At 38.8% G+C, this 24910-nt stretch overlaps 1 protein-coding gene across 6 annotated transcripts in view; it reads right to left on the bottom strand.

The window, feature by feature from the left end:
- KDM2A (lysine demethylase 2A) overlaps window positions 1-24910 on the bottom strand; it is a 104960-nt gene that overhangs the window by 43110 nt on the left and 36940 nt on the right. For all 6 annotated transcript variants that reach the window (XM_082478202.1, XM_082478205.1, XM_082478204.1 and 3 more), the window contains 2 exons: window positions 919-1057; window positions 77-155 (listed from right to left, as the gene is read on the bottom strand). In XM_082478202.1, the coding sequence (XP_082334328.1) occupies window positions 77-155; window positions 919-1057 (218 nt within the window). The remainder of the gene's footprint in view (window positions 1-76; window positions 156-918; window positions 1058-24910) is intronic.

Raw genomic sequence — 24910 nt, 5'->3', positions numbered from 1 at the left:
AATACTGCATTGTCTATAGCCCTGGGTGTAACGTGGCCATTTTGCAACCACATCCAATCAAACAACAAACACTTACTTTATTCCAAGTCCATCGGAGTTCTTGAAAATCAGAGGGTCTCTTAAGCCACCCCGCTGGATATACTCTACATTAAAATCTGTCACCATAGGAAAACAATTGTTAGAAAGGCAAAAGGTTTAGCTGGAAAAAGACAAAAGGACCATAAAAAGGATCCTAAGTAATAAAGTAGAGATGGTATTTGCTATTTCTGTGTATACAGTTTTGCTGTTAGATAATACATGCTCGTTATGAAGAAGCACCTCCTAAGGTATAGGGAGAGCACACTGAGAAGCAGGGCTCAAGGGGTTTGCTAAATCTTTACTTCCACAGTAATTCAGAATTTAACCAACAGGGGATAGTACTATTGAGTCATCTCATAAATCCTAAGCAGAAATCATCACCCTGTCACTTAATAGCCTAAATATGTAACTCTGTCCACTACAATACATACCATGACATCCTTGTCAGTTTGCCAAGGAACAAAGCTGCATGATACACATGGAGCTCAGTTTTGGTGGGGCAGGTACATGCATAAAAGGATTTTTATTATACTATTCTTAATTAAACCCAAACCAAGGGATGGGAGAAGAAGGAAGAGGCCTTTAGGGGAAAATTCCAACATTCTTGCCCTAATAAACGCTTGCTTTTTCCAATATAGCAGAGAATGACTCACAGGGTGGGAGGACTGGGGTGGGGCGTGTGTGCATGAGTGGCATTGAGTAGTAAGAGAAAATACAGATAAATAGCATCACAGCATCAACAGGCAGCATTCTGGCTGCAGAGATGCTGAGCCCACAGCTTCCAGAGTCTACAACTTCCTACATCAAGGGGCTGCAGGTCTAAACCCAAATGATACTGACCTTTTCCTTCCATAAAAGTAACAAAATTTGCATTATATTTGTTGGTGTGGAGTTTCTCTTCCAAGTCAAAAGTTCTTTTTCCTTCAATTTCATCATCTGAAATGCCATCATCTTCATAGCGTCGTCGCATGGTACCACGCTGGGGAGAGAGGGACATAAGGATGAAATCACGTACTTTTTCATGCCTTTCAGTTGCTATGTTAAGCATCAATTTTCCTTGCCTTATAGATCTTTTTCTCAACTAAAGTTGAGCTAATATTCTCAGAATGTACAAAATTTTAAATGAGTCACTAGGTTTCCTACTTGTAAATTTTACCACTGCTAACTCTTTGAGCCTAGAGATATAAATTTACAACGAAAATATGACCAAATCGGGCCTACTAAACATTTTATTTGTCTATCATTGCTTAAACTGTCTTCATAGACATTACAGGCCAGGATACAAAACATAATTTTTTCATGGGGAAGGCTCTTTCTAGATTAGCTTTCTAAAACAACCTTCAAGAATAGACTAAAACATTTGAATTAATGAAACAGAAACTCTTTTACAGCAGATAAAGAAAGTTAATCTAAACAATAGTATTCCAAACAGCAGACCATCAATACTTAGCATTAAGGATAATGTCTTGCCAAAGAAAGATATACAAATGGCCAAAAAGCACATGAAAAATGCTCGGGATCATTAGTCATTAGGGGAAATACAAATTAACACCACAACGATACACCACTTCACACCCACTAGGATGGCTATTATCAAAAAGGTAGACGATAACAAGTGTTGGAGGGCATGTGGAGAAACTGGAACCCTTATACAGTGCTGATGTGAATGTAAAATGTTGCAGCCATTTTGGAAAACAGTTTCGCAGTTCCTCAAAAAGTTAAACACAGAGTAAGTTATCATATGACCCAGCAATTTTAATCTTAGGTATATATCCAAAAGAATTAAAAACACACGTCCATACAAAAACTTGTACACAGATGTTCACAGCAAAACATTATTTATAATAGCCAAAAGGCAGCAACAACCCAAATGTCAATCAATTGATGAATGGATTAACAAAATGTGGTATATTTACACAATGGAATAGTATCTGGCCATAAAAAAGAATGAAGTACTGATATGTGCTACAATATGGAAGAATCTTAAAAACATGCTAAGTGAAAGATGCCAAACACAAAAGACCACAATCACATTTTTATTTTTTTACTGTACGAACGCCCTTTATTGTTTGCAACAGGAAGTGGAAGAGAGAAGATACGACAGATCCGGCTCCTGGGGCAGCTCCAGACTCGGTCACCGCCCTCAAAAAGTCATAATTTTATTTACATGAAATGTCCAGAAGAGGCAAATCCACAGAGATAGAAAGTAGATTAATGTTTGCAATGGGCTGGGGAGAGGGAGAGATAGAAAGTAACTGTTAACAGTATGGGTTTCTTTTGGGAGCAATTAAAAATGTTCTAGAATTAGATAGTGGTGATGTTTGCACAACTCTGTGAATATACTAAAAACCACTGAGTTGTACACTTTAAACAGGTGAATTTTATGGTATGTGAATAATCTTGTAAGCTTTTTTTTTTTTTTTTAAAGATAACACGTTGCTTATGCTGCAAATTTACCTTTTGGTATATTTTACTTTAGCCAGTGTTAAAATTTGTCGAAGTTTCTTGAATACATACACGTAGGACAATTCACGTGGGAGGCAATGAATGGTAAAGTAGCCCTACTCCAGTATGTGCTAAGAACAACCAAACCTGGAATTTAAAGTTATTGATGATCTAGAACTGATTACATGGCACCTGAATTTATATAAACACATAAGAAAATGAGACACTGTAGAAAGGTCTCTTAGGGAATGGGATCAGGGAAAGGGCAGAAATAAGTCATAAGAAATAAAAACTACAGGAAATAAAATTGACTGTTACACACCAGAGGAGAACAAGATTCAATTTACCAGTTTTAGGTAGAAACACTGATAGACACCTGATATCTTTTCCATATTTGGCAAAAAACCAAATAACACTCTTGGGCTTCCCTGGTGGCACAGTGCTTAAGAATCCGCCTGCCAATGCAGGGGACACGGTTCAAGCCCTGGTCCGGGAAGATCCCACATGCCGCGGAGTAACTAAGCCCGTGCGCCACAACTACCGAGCCTGCGCTTTAGAGCCCGCGCGCCACAACTACTGAAGCCTGCACACCTAGAGCCCGTGCTCCGCAACAAGAGAAGCCACTGCAATGAGAAGCCTGCGCACCGCAACGAAGAATAGCCCCCGCTCGGGGCACCTAGAGAAAGCCCACGTGCAGCAACGAAGACCCAACAGCCAAAAAGAATAAATAAATTAAATAAATATTTTTAAAAAAAACCACAAAAAACTTTATAACACTCTTACCTAGCACTTTGTTGCCATAAATCACAGCTCAAAGGCCAAAAGACCTAATTTTAGTAGACCTCTCACTCTAAAAATGCCATCACTGCTCAAAATATTTTTAGTTACCTTTATATTTGAAAGGGGGAGTGGTATTTTCACTGACAATTTCTTAAATGGGTTTGTTTTTTAGAAGACACCACCCCGTTCTCTTCCTCACCTTATTTCATGTATGTGTGTTTGAAGAGAACTCCAAAAGATGAGTTCCAAGTATGTCAAAAAGCAGGAACAATACCATCGGAATAAATGTAGTTTCCCACAATAATCACTTTTAGAAAGCATTCATTTGTGCCCAGAAATAAACCCACACATACATGGTCAATTAATTTATGACAAAGGAGGCAAGAATATACAACGGGGAAAGGATAGTCTCTTCAACAAATGGTGCTGGGAAAACTGGACAGCTACATGCAAAAGAATGAAACTGGAGCACTATCTTATACCATATATAAAAATTAACTCAAAATGGGTTAAAGACTTAAATGTAAGACCTGAAACCATAAAACTCCTAGAAGAAAACATAGGCAATAAGCTCCTTGACATTGGTCTTAGCAATTTTTTTTTGGATCTGACTCCAAAGGCAAGGGAAAACAAAAACAAAAATAAACAAATGAGGCTACATCAAACTAAAAAGCTTCTGCACAGCAAAGGAAACTACCACCAAAATAAAAAGGAAACCTACTGAATGGGAGAAGCTACTTGCAAATCATTTATCTGAAAAAGGGTTAACATCCAACATATATAAAGAACTCATACAACTCAATAACAAACAAACAAACAAACAAACTGATTAAAAAATGGGCAGAGGATGTGAATAAACATTTTTCCAAAAAAGACACACAGGTGGCCAAGAGGCACATGAAAAGATGCTCAGTAACACTAATCATCAGGGAAATGCAAACCAAAACCACAGTAAGGTATCATCTTACACCTGTCAGAATGGCTATTATCAAAAAGATAACAGGGACTTCCCTGGCCGGCCAGTGGTTAAGACTCCATGCTTCCACTGCAGGAGGTGTGGGTTTGATCCCTGGTTGTGGAACTAAGATCCCTCATGCTACACAGCATGGCAAAAAAAAAAAAAAAAAAAAATTGGGACTTCCCTGGTGGTGCAGCGGTTAAGAATCCGCCTGCCAATGCAGGGGACACAGGTTTGAGCCCTGGTCCGGGAAGATCCCACATGCCGCAGAGCAACTAAGCCCGTGCGCCACAACTAGTGAGCCCGCGTACCACAACTACTGAAGCCTGCGTGCCTAGAGCCCATGCTCCACAAGAGAAGCCAGTGCAATGAGAAGCCCGCGCACCGCAACGAAGAGTAGCCCCCGAAAGCCCACACGCAGCAATGAAGACCCAACGCAGCAATCAATCAATCAATCAATCAATCAAGCTACCATATCATCTAGCAATTCTACTACTGGGTATCTAACCGAAGAAAACGAAAATATGAATTTGAAAAGATATATGTGGGACTTCCCTGGTGGTCCAGTGGGTAAGACTCTGCGTTCGCAATGTAGGGGGCCTGGGTTCGATCCCTGGTCAGGGAACTAGATCCCGCATGCGTGCCGCAACTAAGAGTTCGCATGCCGCAACTAAGAAGCCCACATACGCAACTAAGAGTCTGCATGACACCACTAAGAAGTCCACATGCTGCAACTAAATTTCCCGCGTGCCGCAAGGAAGACCTGGTGCAGCCAAAAATAAATAATAAATAAATAATTTTTAAAAAGAAAAGATATATGCATCCTTATGCTCACTGCAGCATTATTTATAATAGCCAAAATATGGAAGCAATCTAAGTGTCGATTTGACTGATGGATGAATGAATAAAGATGTGGTACATGTGTGTACACACACACACACACACACACACACACACACACACACACACGCGCGCGCGCGCGATGGAATACTACTCAGCCATAAAAAGGAATGAAATCTTGCCATCTGCAGCAACATGAGGGTTGAGAGTATGACGCTAAGTGAAATAAATCAGGTGGAGAAAGACACACACTGCATGTATGTGGAATCTAAAAAACAAAACAAACAAAACAAAATCCAGAGTCATAAACAGAATAGATTGGTGGTTGCCAGAGGGGTGGGTGTGGTGTGAAACAGGTGAATGGGATTATGAAGTACAAACTTCCAGCTATAAAATAAACAAGTTATGGGGATGTAATGTACAGCATGGGGGAATATAGTCAATAATACTGTATTAGCTTTGTAAGGTGACAGATGGTAACAAACCATTGTGGTAACCATTTTGCAATGTATACAAATGTTGAATGTTGTACACCTGAAACTAATATAATATTGTATGTCAATTATACCTCAATTTAAAAGAGAAAAGAAAGCATTCTTTTGCATAAATTCTAATATGCACATCAAAAAAATCCCAGTCATATTTTCAAACTTTAACGTTTCCTAGGTCAACTATTACTCTTTTTCAGTCAAGAAATCATCATCTTGATTATCCCAACACTTCTAACATGGTAGCCAGAAGTTCTCTGTCTCTTCTTTCTTTTTACATGCTTTTATTCTTCCTATATTCAAGAAGAATTATTCTTCCATTTGTACTTTCAATATGGAAAGTGTAAGGATATAAGGAATACTCCTGCCCCAGCCAAGCTATGCCCATTTCTTAAGGACTACAGAAAAATTAAATTCTTGTTTTCTTTTGATTGTTGCAATTGGGAGGTCAACAGTAATGTGAAATTATTTGTGTTGGTTTTAACACTGTCAAGGATAAGGGTTCCCCGCCTCCATTCTCCTATCTATAGGTAAACCCTGGTGAAAGTAAACATCTGCGGCAAATCTCTAAGTGCTTAAAAAACATATTCAATCCTCAAAATAACCCTGGAAATCAGTAGTCAATGACACAATCTGCTACAGGTGAAACTCAAGGCAATGCCACTTTAACACTAAGGAAAGCAGCCACCAATCTCCTCCAGCCTACCAACATTACCAAATAATTCTAAATGGTTTAACTAGCATGCTGTGCTTTTTTAAATTCTAGGTGCTTTTTGACAACCTAAAGGAGGTTTTTGGCCTCCCACAGACACCAGCCCTTGCTGAACCCAGTGTCACAGTAAATAGCAGGCACAAACTGAACTATGAAATCCATTCCAACCACATTTTCACTCAAAAGCAATTTGTACTTTCCAGGGTTAACAGTGAGTTTTACTCCTGAATAACCAATTATCATTTATTCTATTTAGATTACCAAACTATATAGCAAACTCATGTTTTCCAGAATTCAAATAATAAAAAGAATTTTAGGGGCTTCCCTGGTGGCGCAGTGGTTAAGAATCCGCCTGCCAATGCAGGGGACACGGGTTCGAGCCCTGGTCCGGGAGGATCCCACATGCCACAGAGCAACTAAGCCCGTGTGCCACAACTACTGAGCCTGCACTCTAGAGCCCATGAGCCACAACTACCGAGCCTGCGTGCTGCAACTACTGAAGCCCACACGCCTAGAGCCCGTGCTCTGCAACAAGTGAAGCCACTGCAATGAGAGGCCCGCACACCGCAACGAAGAGTAGCCCCTGCTCGCCGCAACTAGAGAAACCCCGCGCGCAGCAACAAAAACCCAACACAGCCAAAAAAAAAAAAATTTTTAAACTGCCTTAAAAAATATTTACCACTCCTGGTCAGGTGGTAATTAACTATATTAAATGGTAAAAACGGCCACATAAATGGAATATTTAGATTAACTCAAGTACTGACAGATAAGATGAAGGGCTACAGATACTATACTATACTATACTATACTATACTATACTATACTATACTATACTATACTATACTATACTATACTATTTTTCAGTATACTCTCCTAGATGGTTAGCTGTAGAAAAGACAATGGTGGGAATTCCTTGGCAGTCCAGTGGTTAGGACTCCACGCTTTCACTTCTGAGGGTTCGGGTTCAATCTCTGGTGGAGGAACTAAGATCCCACAAGCTGAAAGTGTGGCCAAAAAAAAAAAAGACAATGGTGCAAGAGTAGATGCAAACAGGTATCCACTATTACACAGAAACATCTGGCATTCTCTTTTCTAAACATGTGTAAATGGAAAGCAACCTTTAAAACTATAAAAATTTTAAAAATTAAAAAAAATTTTAAAATGGTGCTGGGACAACTGGATATCCACATGTAAAAGAATGAAGCTGGACCTCTACCTCACACCTTATACAAAAAAACTAACTTAAAATGGATCAGACTTAAATGTAAAGGCTAAGACTATGCAATTCTTAGAAGAAATTGTGGTGTAAATATTCATGACTGTGGATTAGGCAACAGTTTCTTAGATAAGACACCAAAAGTACAAGTAACAACAACAAAATAGATTAACTAGATTTCTTCAAAATTAAAACTTTTTGTGCTTCAAAAACACTATCAAGAAAGGTAAAAGGCAATTTATAAAATGAGAGAAAATATTTGCAAATTACATATCTCATAAGGGTCTAATATCTAGGATATATAAAGAACTCTTACAACTGAAAAATGAAAAGACAAAATATAAAATTAAAGTGGGCAAAGGTTTGAAAGAGTATTTTTCAAAGATATGTAACTGGCCAATAAGCACATGAAACATCATTAGTCTTTAGCTCATCAGTCATTAAGGAAATGCAAATCAAAACCACAATGAGATACTACTTCACACCTACTAGGTAATAAGTGCTGGTGAGGATGTGAAAAAAGCAAAACCCTCATACACAGTTAGTGGAAATGGAGAACAGAACAACTCTTTTGGAAAACAGTCTGGCAGTTCCTCAAACTGGTTAGAGTTACCATATGACCCAGAAATTCCACTCCTAGGTATTTACCCAAGAGAATGAAAACATGCCACACAAAAACATGTACACCAACATTCATAGCAACATTATTCATTATAACCAGAGTAGATGGACACCCCGAGGGTCCATCAACTGACAAATGGCTAATATAGTATATATCCATACAATGGAATACAGTTGAGCAAAAAAAGGGAGTGAAGTACTGATAAATGCTACAAACACAGATGAACTTTGAAAAACACACTAAGTGAAAAAAGCCAATCACAAAGGACTACATATTTTATGATTACCTTTATCTGAAATGTACAGAATAGGCAAATCTATAAAGACAGAAAACACAGTAGTGGTTGCCAGGGGCTGGAAGGAAGAGAGATGGGGAATAACTGCTAATGTGTATTGGGTTTCTCTGGGGTAATGAAAATGTTCTAGAATTAGATACTGGTATGTTTTCACAACTTTGTGGATTTACTAAAAACTACTGAATTACGCACTTTAAAAGGGTGAATTGCCTAGCATATGAATTCTATCTCAATACAAAATAATGATGGGCAAGCTGTAAAAGAATAAAGGTAATACAACGTACATGTTTAAGTAAAGCAATGTATTTTTATGATATAAGAATAAAGTTTGATGTAGACCAATAGAAGACACATTGCCTGATATCATTTTTTTGAGAAAGCAAAATCTTTTTCTAAACAATTTCCAGACATTTCAGTTGATTTTATATGAAAGGACACACAGACAAGTGACTAAAAAAAGTTATTAAGTATTTAATGAACTACCATGATGTGCCAAAAATGCAGAAGCAGTTTGTTAGTTCTGAGAATTTCCATTCCATCTACTGATATAATTCACCATATTAACAGATTAAAGGAGAAAAATTACATGATCAGCTAGATCTGAGCTATCCAAAATGTTAGTTACATGTGACTATGAGACTTAAATTAATTAAGATTAAATACATTTTCAACAAATGATGCAGGGAAAACTGGGTATCTGCAGGCAGGAGAATCAAGTTGGACCCTTACTGACACCATACAGTACAAAAATTAACTCAAAACAGATCAAAGACGTAAACATAACTGCTAAAACTATAATAAAATTCTTAGAAGAAAACATGGGAAAATCTTCACAGCATTGGCTTTAACGAGGATTTCTTAAACGACATCAAAAGCAAAAGCAAAAAAAACAGACAAAATGGACTTCATCAAAATTTTAAAAATTTGGGGACTTCCCTGGTGATCCAGCGGTTAAGACTCCGTGCTCCCAACGCAGGGGGCCTGCGTTTGATCCCTGGTTAGGGAACTAGATCCTGCATGCCGCAACTAAAGTTCCTGCATGTGGCAAAGAAGATCCAGCGTGCACAACTAAGACCCGGCACAGCCAAATAAATTAAATAAATAAATAAATATTTTTAAAAAAAAAAAATTTGTGCAAAGGACACTAATGACAGAGTGAAAAGAAACCATAGGGAGAAAATATTTGCAAATCATATATCTGATATGGGATTAGTATCTAGAATATATAAAGAACTCTTACAACTCAACAACAGAATAAACCCACTTCAAAAATGGGCAAAGGACTTAAACAGAAATTTCTCCGAAGAAGATACACAAATGGCCAACATGCATTTGAAAAGATGTCTAACATCACTAGAAATCAAACCCACAGTGAGATACCACTTCACATCCATTAAGATTCCTATCATCAAAAAACCACAAAATAACAAGTGTTAGCCAGGAAGTAGGGAAATTGGAACCCTATGCATTGCTGTTTGCAACCTGTGTAAAAAAACAGTCTAGCAATTCCTCAAAAAAGTAAACACAGAATTGCCATATGATCCAATCATTCCACTTCTAGGTATACACCCAAAAGAACTGAAAGCAGGGACTCAGACACCTTGACACCAACGTTCATATTAGCATTATCCACAATGGTCAAAAAAAAAGAGGTGGAAATAGTCCCAAATTTCCATTGACAGATAAACAAAATGTGGTGTTTATATATACAATGAAATATTATTCAGCTATAAAATGAAATGGAGGTCTGATACACGCAGCAACATGGATAAACCTGGAAGACATCATGCTAAGTGAAACAGGTCAGACATAAAAAGATAAAATATTATATGATTCCACTTATGAAGTACCTAGAATAGACAAATTCATAGAGAAAGTAGATTAGAGGTTACCAGGGGCTGGGTGGAGGAGGAATGGGAAGTTACTGCTTTATGATTACAGAATTTCTATTTGGGGTAATGAAAAAAAGTTTTGGAAACAGTAATGATGGTAGTACACTGAATTAATACACTTAAAAATGGTTAGAATGGCATGTTTTGTTATAAATATTTTACAATTTCTAAAAATTAGTAATGTAATGTATCAAAAATCTCCCTTTGAGATTCACTGTACAGGAACTTCCCTGGTGGTGCACTGCTTGAGAATTCGCCTGTCAATGCAGGTGACACGGGTTCTATCCCTGGTCCGGGAAGATCCCACATGCTGCGGAGCAACTAAGCCCGTGTGCCACAACTACTGAGCCTGCGCTCTAGAGCCCGCAAACCACAACTACTGAGCCTGCATGCCACAACTACTGAAGCCTGCGCGCCTAGAGCCCACGCTCCACAACAAGAGAAGCCCCCGCTTGCCGCAACTAGAGAAAGCCCATGCACAGCAACGAAGATCCAACACAGCCAAAAAAAAAAAAAAAAAAAAAAGAATCACTGTACAATTCTATCATTTTATGTCAAATAGTTTTTCTTGCTAAGATAATCAACCTGTGAGAATCAGGAAATACGACGGCATTATTTTACAAAGAAAAAGAAAGGTAAAACTGACCTAAGTCTAGAAACAATAAATGCTGGAAAGGGTGTGGAGAAAAGGGAACACTCTTGCACTGTTGGTGGGAATGTAAATTGATACAGCCACTATGGAGAACAGTATGGAAGTTCCTTAAAAAACTAAAAATAGAACTACCATACGACCCAGCAATCCCACTACTGGGCATATACCCTGAGAAAACCATAATTCAAAAAGAGTCATGTACCAAAATGTTCATTGCAGCTCTATTTACAATAGCCAGGACATGGAAGCAACCTAAATGTCCATCATCGGATGAATGGATAAAGAAGATGTGGCACATACATACAATGGAATATTACTCAGCCATAAAAAGAAACGAAATTGAGTTATTTGTAGTGAGTTGGATGGACCTAGAGTCTGTCATACAGAGTGAAGTAAGTCAGAAAGAGAAAAATGAATACAGTATGCTAACACATATATATGGAATCTAAGGGAAAAAAAAAAGGTCATGAAGAATCTAGTGGCAAGATGGGAATAAAGACACAGACCTACTAGAGAATGGACTTGAGGATATGGGGAGGGGGAAGGGTAAGATGTGATAAAGTGAGAGAGTGGCATGGACATATATACACTACCAAACGTAAAATAGATAGCTAGTGGGAAGCAACCGCATAGCACAGGGAGATCAGCTCTGTGCTTTGTGACCACCTAGAGGGGTGGGATAGGGAGGGTGGGAGGGAGGGAGATGCAAGAGGGAAGAGATATGGGAACATATGTATATGTATAACTGATTCACTTTGTTATAAAGCAGAAACTTACACACCACTGTAAAGCAATTATACTCCAATAAAGATGTTTAAAAAAAAAAAAACTGACCTAAGTTAACCCTCTTAGAAAACAGCAGAAAAACAAGAAAGCAAAAGTGTCTAAAGGGAGAACTTATCTAGTGTCAATTCTACTATTGCTACTTTGCTGTGTGATCTTAGGCACTTAAGTAAATCATTTAACCTCTCTAGATCCTAGTTTTCCCCTGGAGGTAAATAATTCAAGGTCCCTTTGTGTTCTAAAATAAAGTCCTCAACAATCTGATTCCATCTAAGATATCAGCCTTGCTCCCTTTTACATTATACCATGTTGAAATTTTGCTACATACCGGTCCCCCAAGTCTGTCTGCCCTTATTCATAGACTATCTAAATTCCAGACCTAGCCCTCTCTGTCCTGACCAGGGACACTGAGAGAGACCAGTGGTGGGTTGGCAGGGTAGCCCTCCTAGGGACTTCCACATCGTCCTGCTGTCTGCCTACCCCCCCATATTAAACAAACCTCCGTGTATCTCAATCAACCAGATGTTAGAGGCAGTTCTTTCTGGAGAGCTTAGGCAATTCCCACTCCCCTAGGGATACAAAGGAGTCAGAGAATGAAGAAATTGTATAAAGTATGAAAAGGCAGTTAGTTTTTTATTAATGACACCCACAAGGGTTACTGCTCTGAAGGTGAACTATGATGCCAGGGCAAAATAACAGTAGTAATAGCAGTTAACATTTGAGTGCTTACCACATACCGAGTACTGTAATAAGCACTATGCATGTATTAACACATATAAGAATATTATCCTCTCTACTTTATAAGAATAAAAAAGGCAAATGTAGGATAGAAGTAACTTGCCCAAGTTACAAAGTTAGTAATTGGTGCAGCTGAGATTGGAACCCAGGCACTTTGGTTTTAGAACCAATGGTCTAACCACCCTATACTACTGAAATCATTTTGGAATGAAACTTCAGCCAGACCAGTAGCTTGAGACAGCTGGAAGTAACTGTCAAAGGAAGGAGACACCCAGACAGCTGAAATGGCTCTGTCAGCGAGAGGAGGTAAAGTGGTGGGACCTACTGGCAACAAAGGAGACTATCTATAAATCAGAAAACCATGCTTGGTAGAAAGAAGATGAGCAAAAGATCTTCCCTAAGGTTGGAGGTTTCTGATATTTGCTAAGGGATACTACATTTCTAGCTATGCCACTATTTATTTAACATTCCACCATTCCTGACTTCTAATTCTAGCTTTTACTTGACAAATTATCTTACTGGACATTCAGCTATTCTGGCTGAAATAAAAATATTGCTATTCCTAACCAGAGACCATTTTATATCAGAGTGCTTTGAACTTAGTACATTTATTGTGTATGGTATTAAAATTTGTTCTCATTCTCTGTATTTGTAGTCAGTGACATTTATTATACACCTTCTGTAAAGATGAAATTGCCAACATTTTTTTTTTTTACCAAGATTCATTTCTATGTCTCCTATTTTCTCTAAGATTCTGATCTATCTGGGATAGATCTACCCCACTACCTGACAGAAAAGTTTTTATTTACACAGCCTCTTTGCTGGTGATGGTATAAGAAGCCAAGTAATAACTAGATTTTCATGCCCACATCATAATACTGCTTTAAAAAAAAGTTTGGGGGCATCTTTTTATAAATTTATAAAGCTATGTGGATTAAATCTGAATCTTTCCAACATATACCAAAACCCCTATTTGATAAGTGCTTAATAAGCTCTTATACATCTTTAAAGAAAGAAGTTGAGGTTCTCAACTAGCCTCTATCACAAAAGTATGAACGTATACATATCCTAAAAATCAACTGAACTTTAAAGTGTTGTTCTCATTTTCTTTCTTTCCATATTTTTGAAAACCCGTCATTACTGTAAGATCACACACTGGGACAGGTACGTATGTAGATGGATCGTTGCCTACCACCTTCCTATGTGTGTATGTGTGGTTTGTGCTATAAAAATTATTTGAGGGGACTTCCCTGGCAGTCCAGTGGTTAAGACTTCGCCTCCCAATGCAGGGGGTGGGGGTTCGATCCCTGGTCAGGGAGCTAAGATCCTACATGCCTCGTGGCCAGAAAACCAAAACATAAAAAGACCAGAACAAATCAATAAAGACTTTAAAAATGGTCCACATCAAAAAAAAAAAATCTTAAAAAAAAAAAGAATGAGAAAAATAAGTTCTTAAAAAAAAAATTATTTGAACACTTACTCATTCATAAAACAAGACACTGAACATGGAGTAACAGCCAGATGCTCTGCATACAAAGATAAAAGGCACAGTCCTAGCCCTGAAGGAGACTGCTGGCCAGTAGGGGGAGACAGATATGTAAATAAATTACAGTATTACAATTCAATGTGATATGTATTGTATTAAGATAGGTAGATACAAATGTTATTAAAGTCCAAGAGGAAGAAGTAACAGAATGGTTGGTGAAGGCTCCACATAAGAGAAGAAATGTCTGTTCATTCATAATAACTTTACTGAACACCTACTAACTGCCAAGGACTATAGATACAGACTCTATATTGCTCCTCTATAGCAGTGACCTCTTCAAACATTTTTGGGTTTCCCCCTCACCCTACTGGATTACTCAGGACCTCCTTATTAACTGAGAGGGTGTGGATAACATTTTTCAAAAATAAAAGCTTATAATCTTTGTTTAGAAAATGTGATAATTTCATCACACCTCATGAGGGATTTTAATGGGAACACCCTAAGGTAGTACAAAAACAGTAGGAACCACTGCCTTACAGTGACTGAAACTTGGGCCCAAGTTTTTACCTTTTGATTTAACACTTACTGGCCTTAAAATAAGAGGCCTGACCACAAAGATAAAGGAAGGCACATGCTTAGTTTTAACACCACTGCTTTAATGTATTACAAAGAATGTGTACTGATCAACTGACATGGCTGAAAAGCTTGCATTTCTTTTGTTGACAGTTCAGCCTTCAAATATTTTCTGGGCTAACTGAAGATCACCTTCTGCAGAGATCAACAGTACATAGAGCACTCTCTATATATGAAAAACGTTAGCAGATCACAGTAATTCCAACAAGGCAGAGTAATCCATAAATAGAATTTGGCAAGAAGCTTATTCACACCTAAGTCTCTTTGATTTAAAAAAAAAAAAAGATAGCTGAGAAGGCACAATGCTCCAAAGAAGAGGGATACATAACACAAAGTGAACTTTTCCCCTAAAAGTTCCCTCAGAACTAATGTCAAATACCTACTATATACAGAATGATCCTAAAATTCTGAGTCAGGATACAGTTACTCAACCACAAACATGTCCTCCAAAAAACCAACTGGCTGAGAAATGAGTTAAAGTGCTGGATCTCTTCCACCAACATTCCCTGCTTTTCTGCGTACTATGTGGTATAATCAACTGTTCAGTGTGCTTGCTGCACAAGTAACCATGATATCGCCACAATTCTGTAAAGAAAAAAACTGTGGCTACAAGTAGCAAAATCATTCTCTGAAATTCAGGATGAAGACAAGCATCTCAACACCATCTTTAAGAGAAATAATCTGAGTTCAGACATTATAGAAAAAGCACATTTTTATTCCCCTAAAGGTTTTTACTAGAATATACATACATTCTTCTTCTTGGATACTGGCAAAAGTAGTAATCAGCAATATTACACTATCAACATGCAAATGTTCAATCCGTTTATCCTCCCAAAGTAGCCTAGTCAAGCCATCAGAGAAACTGGAAATAAGTAACAACATTTGTCAATGTCCAAGTCATGTTGGGGGTTTTACTTCTTTTTAAAATAAATAAATAAATAAATAAATAAATTTATTTACTTACTTACTTACTTATTTATTTATTTATTTATTTATTTATTTTTGGCTGTGTTGGGTCTTTGTTGCTACCCGTGGGCTTTCTGTAGCTGCAGCGAGCAGTGGCTACTCTTCGTTGTGGCGCGTGGGTTTCTCATTGCGGTGGCTTCTCGTTTTGGAGCACAGGCTCTAGGCACGTGGGCTTCAGTAGTTGCAGCAAGTGGGCTCAGTAGTTGTGGCGCACGGGCTTAGTTGCTCCGCGGCATGTGCGATCTTCCCGGACCAGGGATCAAACCCGTGTCCACTGCACTGACAAGCAGATTCTTAACCACTGCGCCACCAGGGAAGTCCCAAGGGGGATTTATTTCTTAAATAACTGGGAAATAAAGATGTGTAATTCCCCACTCTACCTTCTATCCCGCTTTCAAATCTTCACCTCCGTTTAGTAACCATAGAATGATTTTTAAACTCAGCACTCTTACTATATGACACTCAAAAATTAATCTACTCATTGCCAGACCCCCCCCTCAAAATTAATCTGAATTAAGGGAAATCATTACCCAAAAGGAATATAAAAATGTTTGCTTTTTCTAATTGTCCACCTCCTAGAGCAGAAAAGGGAACTTTGGAAGGCCTAATCACTAGGAAATAATCTTCAAATGACCTGCACACAACCAAAATGGATAATACCACCCACCAAAAATGGAAACAATAATGAACTCAGAAATATTCAGCTTCTCCCTCAACTCAACAAATTTCTTAACTTCATTTTCATTAGCCAATGAACATCCATTGAGATTCAAATACTCCCTAAACACTCATGTTTACTGCCTGGTTTGTTTCTATAGCAACAGACACCCAGAATCCAGAAACAAAGATAATGCCTAGTTTTTTCACCATCTTCTGTAACTGATGCAACTGTAAGTCATTAGTATGATACATGGCACAAGCCATGCCATTTCAGTTCCTAGAAGATAAAGACTAGTGTATTTGTTAGGCAAAACAATTTGTAGAAAAAGAAAAAGCCCCTAGAAGTTTACCTTAAATCTAATGGGGAAGTAAGAGTGTGACCTTTCTGCCAGTCACTGAGAAAGGTACTGCAAACCTAAAAGGACAGCTTGTTCTGGAAAACACTAACTCTAGACATTTACTCAGTAAATGATATGAACCATTAAATGTGTCCCACATGCTGCTTCTCCTAAATTTTAGGTGAGTTTGGGGAGACAGCAAGCAGTCACTTGAAGCCAGATGATATTACATAAATGTAATGAAATTTCATGTTTAGGAATAGAAGCTCTGGAAGGAACTGGCAAAAGATGAAGAGCTGGTATTTTAAACTGTCCCCCACAAACACATATACTCCTCCCCTTTCCCTCTACCATGATTTTTTTTTTTAATTTATTTATTTTTATTTTTGGTTGCATTGGGTCTCTGTTGCTGCACAGGGACTTCCTCTAGTTGCGGCGAGCGGGGGCTACTCTTCATTGCGGTGCGGGGGCTTCTCATTGCGGGGGCTTCTCTTGTGTAGCACGGGCTCTAGGCACGTGGGCTCAGCAGTTGTGGCTTGCAGACTCTAGAGCGCAGGCTCAGTAGTTGTGGCGCACAGGCTTAGTTGCTCCGAGGCATGTGGGATCTTCCTGGACCAGGCCTCGAACCTGTGTCCCCTGCATTGGCAGGCGGATTCTTAACCAGTGTGCCACCAGGGAAGCCCACCCACTACCATGTTATATTATAATCCTGGCAAGACCTTTTTCCTTCTCATCTTTCAGTCACTCATTTGTGCCAACTAAGGTTAAAGCACAGAAAACTATGTCTTCACTTCTGAATTTACCTAGAAATGTTAGTATACGAGTGGTAAACTGACCCATAGCATTGAGAAGCCCAAGAGCAAAAGGAATACTTAGATAAAGCAGTTATACTCAAGCTATGAGAGAAACCAATAATGCAAGTTAATGACCACATATTTGCTAACTTCTCCAGACATCTAAAACATTACCAATCACCTTCAACCAAGTGAACAATCTTAGAAAATTCACCTTCAGATATGACCCTGTTTATTACTTATTATTTTTAGCAAAACTACATAATGAGAACAAAGGAACTGGAGTCAGAGTGGGTGTGGGCCTGGTCTAGGTACTGGTACTTTGAGCTTCAAATTCCCGAAGCTTCCATTTTCTTGTGTGAAAATGTCAAGAATTTCACTTAATGCACAGGATTGTGGTGAGGTTTAAATGAGAACATACGCAGAAGTACTCTTCAAACTGTAAAGCATCCCATACATAAAAAGAGGCTGAATGTAGTAGTGGCAGAGTCCAGGGTTCAAATAATGGTTCTGCCTCTCACTGTACATGAGCTACATTAATAATTAAAATAGAAGCCATCACACAGGACTGTATGAGTAATCGATTAAGTGAGATAAAAGACGTGAAGTAGCCAGCACATGTCCAAAAAATATTAGCAATTATGGTTTTGAACAGGAATCAACACTGGACTGGGAAACAAACTATCTTTCCCCAAAAGAGCGGTTTATGCGGCTAGAGACAAGTCATACCTCACATGCCTTTTCTCAAACAGCATTAAACATCAGATAAGATTTTTTCCTCCCTTATCATCCCAAGTGGCAAAGCTTCTAATAAGTTTCCTAAGTCTATCCCTTTCAGGAGCTCTTTTATGGTTTCACCATCTCTATCTCCTTACATCAAATATCTAATCCTAGGGATGAAATTTCAGGAAATGCAGCAACTGTACCCTCTCCATCCCCACACTGTCAGCAATTTAATATGAAGTGGTCATTTCTGGAAGGTGTTATTTGGGAGAAGCCTAAAAGCCTAAGCGGTAGAGCTGGCTCTACTGTTGTTGATTTCTGGGTAGCAGGAACTTAAAGGAATGGTCATTATGTGAACAGGGGAAGTGCAGAGCCAGAAGACAGAGGAGCTATGTGCTTATATAAGAACAAGTTTTTGGACATTAAGACAGACAGAAGGCTGAAGACAGACTAAAGGAGAAAAGAGAACTGACCAACAAAACTAGAAGGTTTAGAACACAGTTCAATTCTTGACGTAAAATAAATTTCACACCTGCCTGCCTGTGTTGCTCTAAAATCTCAGAAAGTGCTATAGAAGTAATCATGTACATTTACAGAAAACAAGAATTAAATCATCTATTGCTATGATTCTCTTGTATTGTTGGGATGTAATGAAAGAAAACCCTGGTGAAAAGCATACAATTATGTTAGAATTTAATACTGCCAAGAGAAAGGGGAATAACCAAATAAACTGAAATGATTTAATAAATTGTAATTCATCCTTCACTATACTTGTTAGGAAGCTTGTTTAGTAGTGGAAGGAAGTTCCTGAGAGAGACAGAGTAAAGAATCAGAACAGGGACCTAAAAAGCTCTTTTCCCACCATCATCCTCATAGAGATTCTAAGCCTGTGTGTCCCACAGCCTTTGTACTAGGACTTACAGGACTTACATATCCTGAGTACTTACTATAGGCTGAGTTCTGTCCAAGACAGAACAGAAATAAATAGAAGAGAGCGGCTATTTTCAAGAAGCTCATAATTTGTTTGGAAAACAGAACCCACTTAATTAAGAAAAGACTAGAGGCATAGGCAAGAGCAGAATGAGAACAAGAACTTAAGAGTAGGTTTAGACAATCCAATTTCACACAGGTGAGTGTTGCTATGAAATGCTACAGCTAAATATCAATGTGACTAGATGTTACTACATTTTCTATCATAATAATAGCTAACATATGAACGCTTCCTTGTGCTAAGCATTTTCGAGCCCATTTTTCTAGCTCATTTATAATCCTCACAACAACCCTATGAAGACAGTAAAATGTCAATTTTAGTTATGAAGAAAGAATTAAAAAGGTTGGGTAACAAGCCAGGATTACTCAATATGTAGCTAAGCTGGGACTCAAATCCAGCCAACTATTATAAAAAAAAGCCTATATTCTAAGTCAAACTCACAGAAGCAGAAAGTAAAATGGTGGCTGCTAGGGACTGGGGGAAGGAAGAAACAGGGAGTTGCTGTTCAGTGTGTATAAAGTTTCAGTTATGCAAGATGATCCGTTGTACAACACTGTGCTTATAATTAACAATACTGCACATTTAAAAACTTGTTGAGAGGGCTTCCCTGGTGGTGCAGTGGTTAAGAATCTGCCTGCCAATGCAGGGGACACGAGTTCAAGCCCTGGTCTAGGAAGATCCCACATGCCTTGGAGCAACTAAGCCCGTGCGCCACAACTACCGAGCCCATGTACCACAACTACTGAAGCCCATGTGCCTAGAGCCCATGCTCCGCAACAAGAGAAGCCACTGCAGTGAGAAGCCCGCGCACCGCAAGGAAGAGTAGTCCCCGCTCGCCGCAACTAGAGAAAGCCCGCGCGGCAGCAACGAAGACCCAATGCAGCCATAAATAAATAAATAAATAAATAACAATAAAAAAATAAAAAATAAAAACTTGTTGAGTACAGATCTCAGGTTTTTTATACATACATACACATATATATATATATATATATATACACATTTTTTTTTAAACCACACAAAAAAAGTGTGACTCCCCTTCTGCAAAAAAAAAACACAGACAAAAAATAAAACGAAACCAAAAAAACAAGCCTACATTCTTACCCCTATGCCAGAAGTTCTCGAACTTTTTGGTTTCAGGAATCCCTTACACTCTTAAAAATTACTGAGGACCCCAAATAGCTTTTGTATATGTGGGTTACATAGGTCAATATTTAGTGATTACAAATTAAAATGGAAGAATTTTCTAAATATATAATTGCAAAACAAGACAATGTCTTGTATTTCCACAAAGGCTCAAGGAAAACTTCAGGATTTCACTGGACCACAATGAAGTTACAGAGATTACAGCATGTATAATCAAAAAGTAGCTAGTAAGAGCACAATATGAGTACTGAAAACTGAGTTAATCTCTGAAAAAACACATTTAAATCCTACTACTTTACAAAATTTTAGAAAACACAAGAATACACAAATACACATTCTATTAACCCTGAGAGTGATGTCATCACACATCATGTAAGTTCTGGAAAACTCCACTGTATTTCTGGAAAATCTCCACTTATTAGTGAATGAGACAGAAAAAGGCAAATAACATCTTAGTATTACTATGAAAATAGTTTTGACTTCACAGATCCCTATACATAAAAGAATCCTGAGTATATATCATACTGTGGGAACCACTGTTCCACACCAATCTTCTTTAAATCATGGGTCATAAAAATCAATGTAGGTCAGATATGCATTTTTAAAATGAAATAATAGAATAGAATGAAATGGAGAGTATCAGAAAACACAGTATGGCTAAGTACCATTTCCTGAAACTGTTGTTAAAATTATGTACACCCATGTGTATGAGTGCACTAGGTCCTAACAGAAAATGTATTTCCTGGACTTCCCTGGTGGCGCAGTAGTTAAGAATCCACCTACTAAAGCAGGGGACATGGGTTCGAGCCCTGGTCTGGGAAGTTCCCACATGCCGCAGAGCAAGGAAGCCCGTGAGCCACAACTACTGAGCCTGCGCTCTAGAGCCCACGAGCCACAACTACTGAGCCCGTGTGCCACAACTACTGAAGCCCGTGCGCCTAGAGCCCGTGCTCAACAAGAGAAGCCACTGCAATGAGAAGCCCGTGCACCACAACGAAGAGTGGCCCCTGCTCACCGCAACTAGAGAAAGCCCGCGTGCAGCAACAAAGACCCAACGTAGCCAAAAATAAAATAAATTTTAAAAAAAGAAAATGTATTTCCTACTGCAGCTCAGTCAAAATCTGAAAAACACTGTACAACATACTAATTTCCCTATACTACTGCCAAAGCAGAGGCTATACACACATAACCTACAATCTGTATACTAAAAACTGAGAATTTGTGATAAGCTAGATATTCTCCAACATGAAGGCAAATAAAGGTTTCAGGTGGATACAATTTCTATAAATTGAATAGTCACAGGTCACCTCACCACGCTATCATGCTGTTGCCACAGCCACCACTAAAGCCTTCCTACCACCTTTGCTTCCACAGTCAGTTCAGGTAAATAGGAACGCAAGAGTTATCCAAGCTCCATCAGCCACAAATAAAGGTGCTCTTCCCTTTCCTCTACACAGAGCTCTTGCTCTTAATCACAGGTTGACTTCCTAAATGAAGGGCCTGCCTTCACAGCAAACTGGTCAACAATCACTTCGCTGCTGGCATTATGGTTACTGCTCTCATCCTGAATCTATAGGATTTCCTGGGTCAAAACAGCAGCATTCAGACAATGGTTCAAGTTGTAGATCTCTCTCTGTATCCTGGCAAAGGCAGGCCTGCATCTGGCAAACTGCAACAAATGGAAACAGCAGATAGTGAAAGGCAGAGCCTGTCTGCACCAACAGCTGAAGCTCCACCCACAGCCTGGGCACAATCCAGGACACCCAGAGATCTCAACAATGGTCTCCCTGAGAGGCTACAAAGACAAACTCTACTGGAGGCAGTGAATGAAACATAACATCACTGCCTCTTCCTCTCTACCAGAACTGAACTGCAGAATTTTATCTCAGAAACAGTTTCTCTCTCAATTAGTCCAAATAGACTAACAAAAGCCTGATGAAAATTATCAGAGAAAAGGCAGTGAGGCAGGGCTGAGTTCAGTGATGCATCATAATGGCATATACTTTTAAAAAATTGTAGTAACGTACACATAATGCAAGATTTATCATTTTAACCATTTTTAAATGTACAGTTCAGTGGCATTAAGTACATTCACGTTATTATGCAACCAACACCACTATCCTTCTCCAGCCAGAAGTTTTACATCATCCCATACTGCAACTCTATACTTACTGACATATACTTTTTCAATGATCCTATTTTTCTGATATCAGCCTACCCTAAGTTCCAAGTGCACCCCGTCCAAGAATAGATCCAATCCCACTACTGTCTTCAAACTTGGGAGGGGAAAAGGCAAATTCTGTGAGAGCAGAAATCTTTCTTTTTACTGCTGCCTCCCAAGAATCTAGCACATGCCTGACAAATATAGATTCAAATATTCATCTGTTACATGGCCAAAGTTATCCCTAGAGTACTTACTAATTGCAAAGGGAAAAATATACCTTTACAATGGAAAGATCTGCTGGTTACCACCTTAACCAGTCTTAACCATCACTACCAGTGGGACAACCTAGCACTGTGCACCTTCTGACTTGATACAATTTGAAGTGCTCAATCATCCAGGAAGCATCCTTGCCCAAATGTTTAACATAAATCTAATCCTCTAGACTCAAGTTCTAGTTGATGAGGAATACAGTTTAGGAAAACAAATTAAAGTATACAATGAGGAAAGAGACAAATCCAGAATGTAGGGCTTTTTAAAAGACAATGTCACTCACATGAGTACAGTCAACTGATCTTTGACAAAGGACCAAGGGCAATTCAACGTTTTCCTGTGGAACAGACAGTCTTTTCAACAATTGGGGCTAAAACAACTAGACAGTCAACGTACAAAAAAAGATACAATCACTGACCTTATACCTTTCACAAAAATAAACTCAAAATGGATCATAGACCTAGATGTAAAACACAAAACTATAAAACTTCTAAAAGATAATATGAAAACACCGAGGTGACCTTGGGTTTGGCAATGAGTTTTTAGATACGGTACCAAAAGCAAAACCCATGAAATAAAAATTTGTTATGTTGGGCTTCATTAAAATCAAAAACTTCTGCTCTGTGAAAGACACTCTTTTAAGAGAATGAAAAGAGAAATCACAGACTGGGAAATAACATCCACAAAAAGAGTTGAAGACTTATGTCCACACACAAAAACCTGCACACAAACATTTACAGCAGTTTTACTCAGAACTGTCAAAACCTGGAAGCAACTAAGATGTCCTTCAACAGGTGAATGGATAAACTAATTATGGTACAGCCATACAATGGAGTATTATTCAGCAATAAAAAGAACTATCAAGACACAGAGACATGGAAGAACCTTAAATGCTTATTACTAAGTGAGGGAAGCCAGTCTGAAAAGGCTGCAATACTGTATTTGGATTCCAACTACATGACATTCTAGAAAAGGCAAAACTATGGAGATAATAAAAACATCAGTAGCTGCTGGTGTGAGAGGGAGGAGGAGAGATGACTAAGTGGAGCACAGTAGATTTTCAGGGCAGTGAAAACCATTCTGTATGATACTGTAATGGTGGACACATGACATTATGCATTTGTCAAAACCCACAGAACTATAAACACAAAGGGTGAATCCTAATATAAACTATGGACTTTGGGTGATAATGTTGTGTCAGTGTAGTTTCATCAATTGTAACAAATGTAACACACTGATGGGGACTTCCCTGGTGGCGCAGTGGTTAAGAATCTGCCTGCCAATGCAGGGGACACAGGTTCGAGCCCTGGTCCGGGAAGATCCCACATGCCGCGGAGCAACTAAGCCTGAGCGCCGCAACTACTGAGCCTGTGTGCCCTAGAGCCCGTGTGCCCTAGAGCCCGTGTGCCACAACTACTGAGCCCACACGCCTAGAGCCCGTGCTCTGCAACAAGAGAAGCCACTGCACTGAGAAGCCCACTCACCGCAACTACTGAGCTCACATGCCACAACTACTGAAGCCCGCGTGCTCTAGCGCCCACGTGCCACAGCTACGGAGCTCGCATGCTGCAACTACTGAAGCCTGAGAGCCTAGAGCCCGTACTCCGCAACAAGAGAAGCCACTGCAATGAGAAGCCTACGCACCGCAACAAAGAGTAGCCCCTGCTCGCTGCAACTAGAGAGAGCCCCAGCAACGAAGACCCAACGCAGGCAAAAAAAAAAAACAAAAAAAAAAACCGAAAACATGCTGAGTAGAAGCCTGACACTAAAGGTCACATATTATATTGTTCCGTCCATATGAAACATCCAGAATAGGTTACTCTACAGGAACAGACAGTGAACTAGTACTTACCAGGAGCTGAAAGGAGGGGTTGATGGGGACACTGCTTAACAGTCTCCTTTTTGGATGTTTAAAATGTCTTGCAACTAGATAGAATGTACTGAATGTACTAAACGTCAATGCAGTGAATACTTTAAAATGGTTAATGGTTAATTTTATGTTATGAGAATTTACCTCAATTAAAAAAAAAATGATATGGGAAAAAAATGTAAAAACTATTCTTACCTAGAGGGCTGTACAAAAACAGGTGGCTAGCCAGACTTGACACAAGGGTTGTAGTATGTCAACCTCTATCCTAGATTAAAAGAGACTAAAGAGTCATAATTAAATGCAAATCATAAACTTGGACTGAATCCAGAGTTTTAAAAAGTCAGAAAAAAGCTATTTAGGAAAATGTGAA

Source organism: Balaenoptera physalus, assembly GCF_965194825.1.
Source record: "Balaenoptera physalus genome assembly, chromosome: 10".
NCBI classification, from domain to species: Eukaryota; Metazoa; Chordata; class Mammalia; order Artiodactyla; family Balaenopteridae; genus Balaenoptera; species Balaenoptera physalus.
This window is presented reverse-complemented; position numbering and strand designations above follow the sequence as displayed.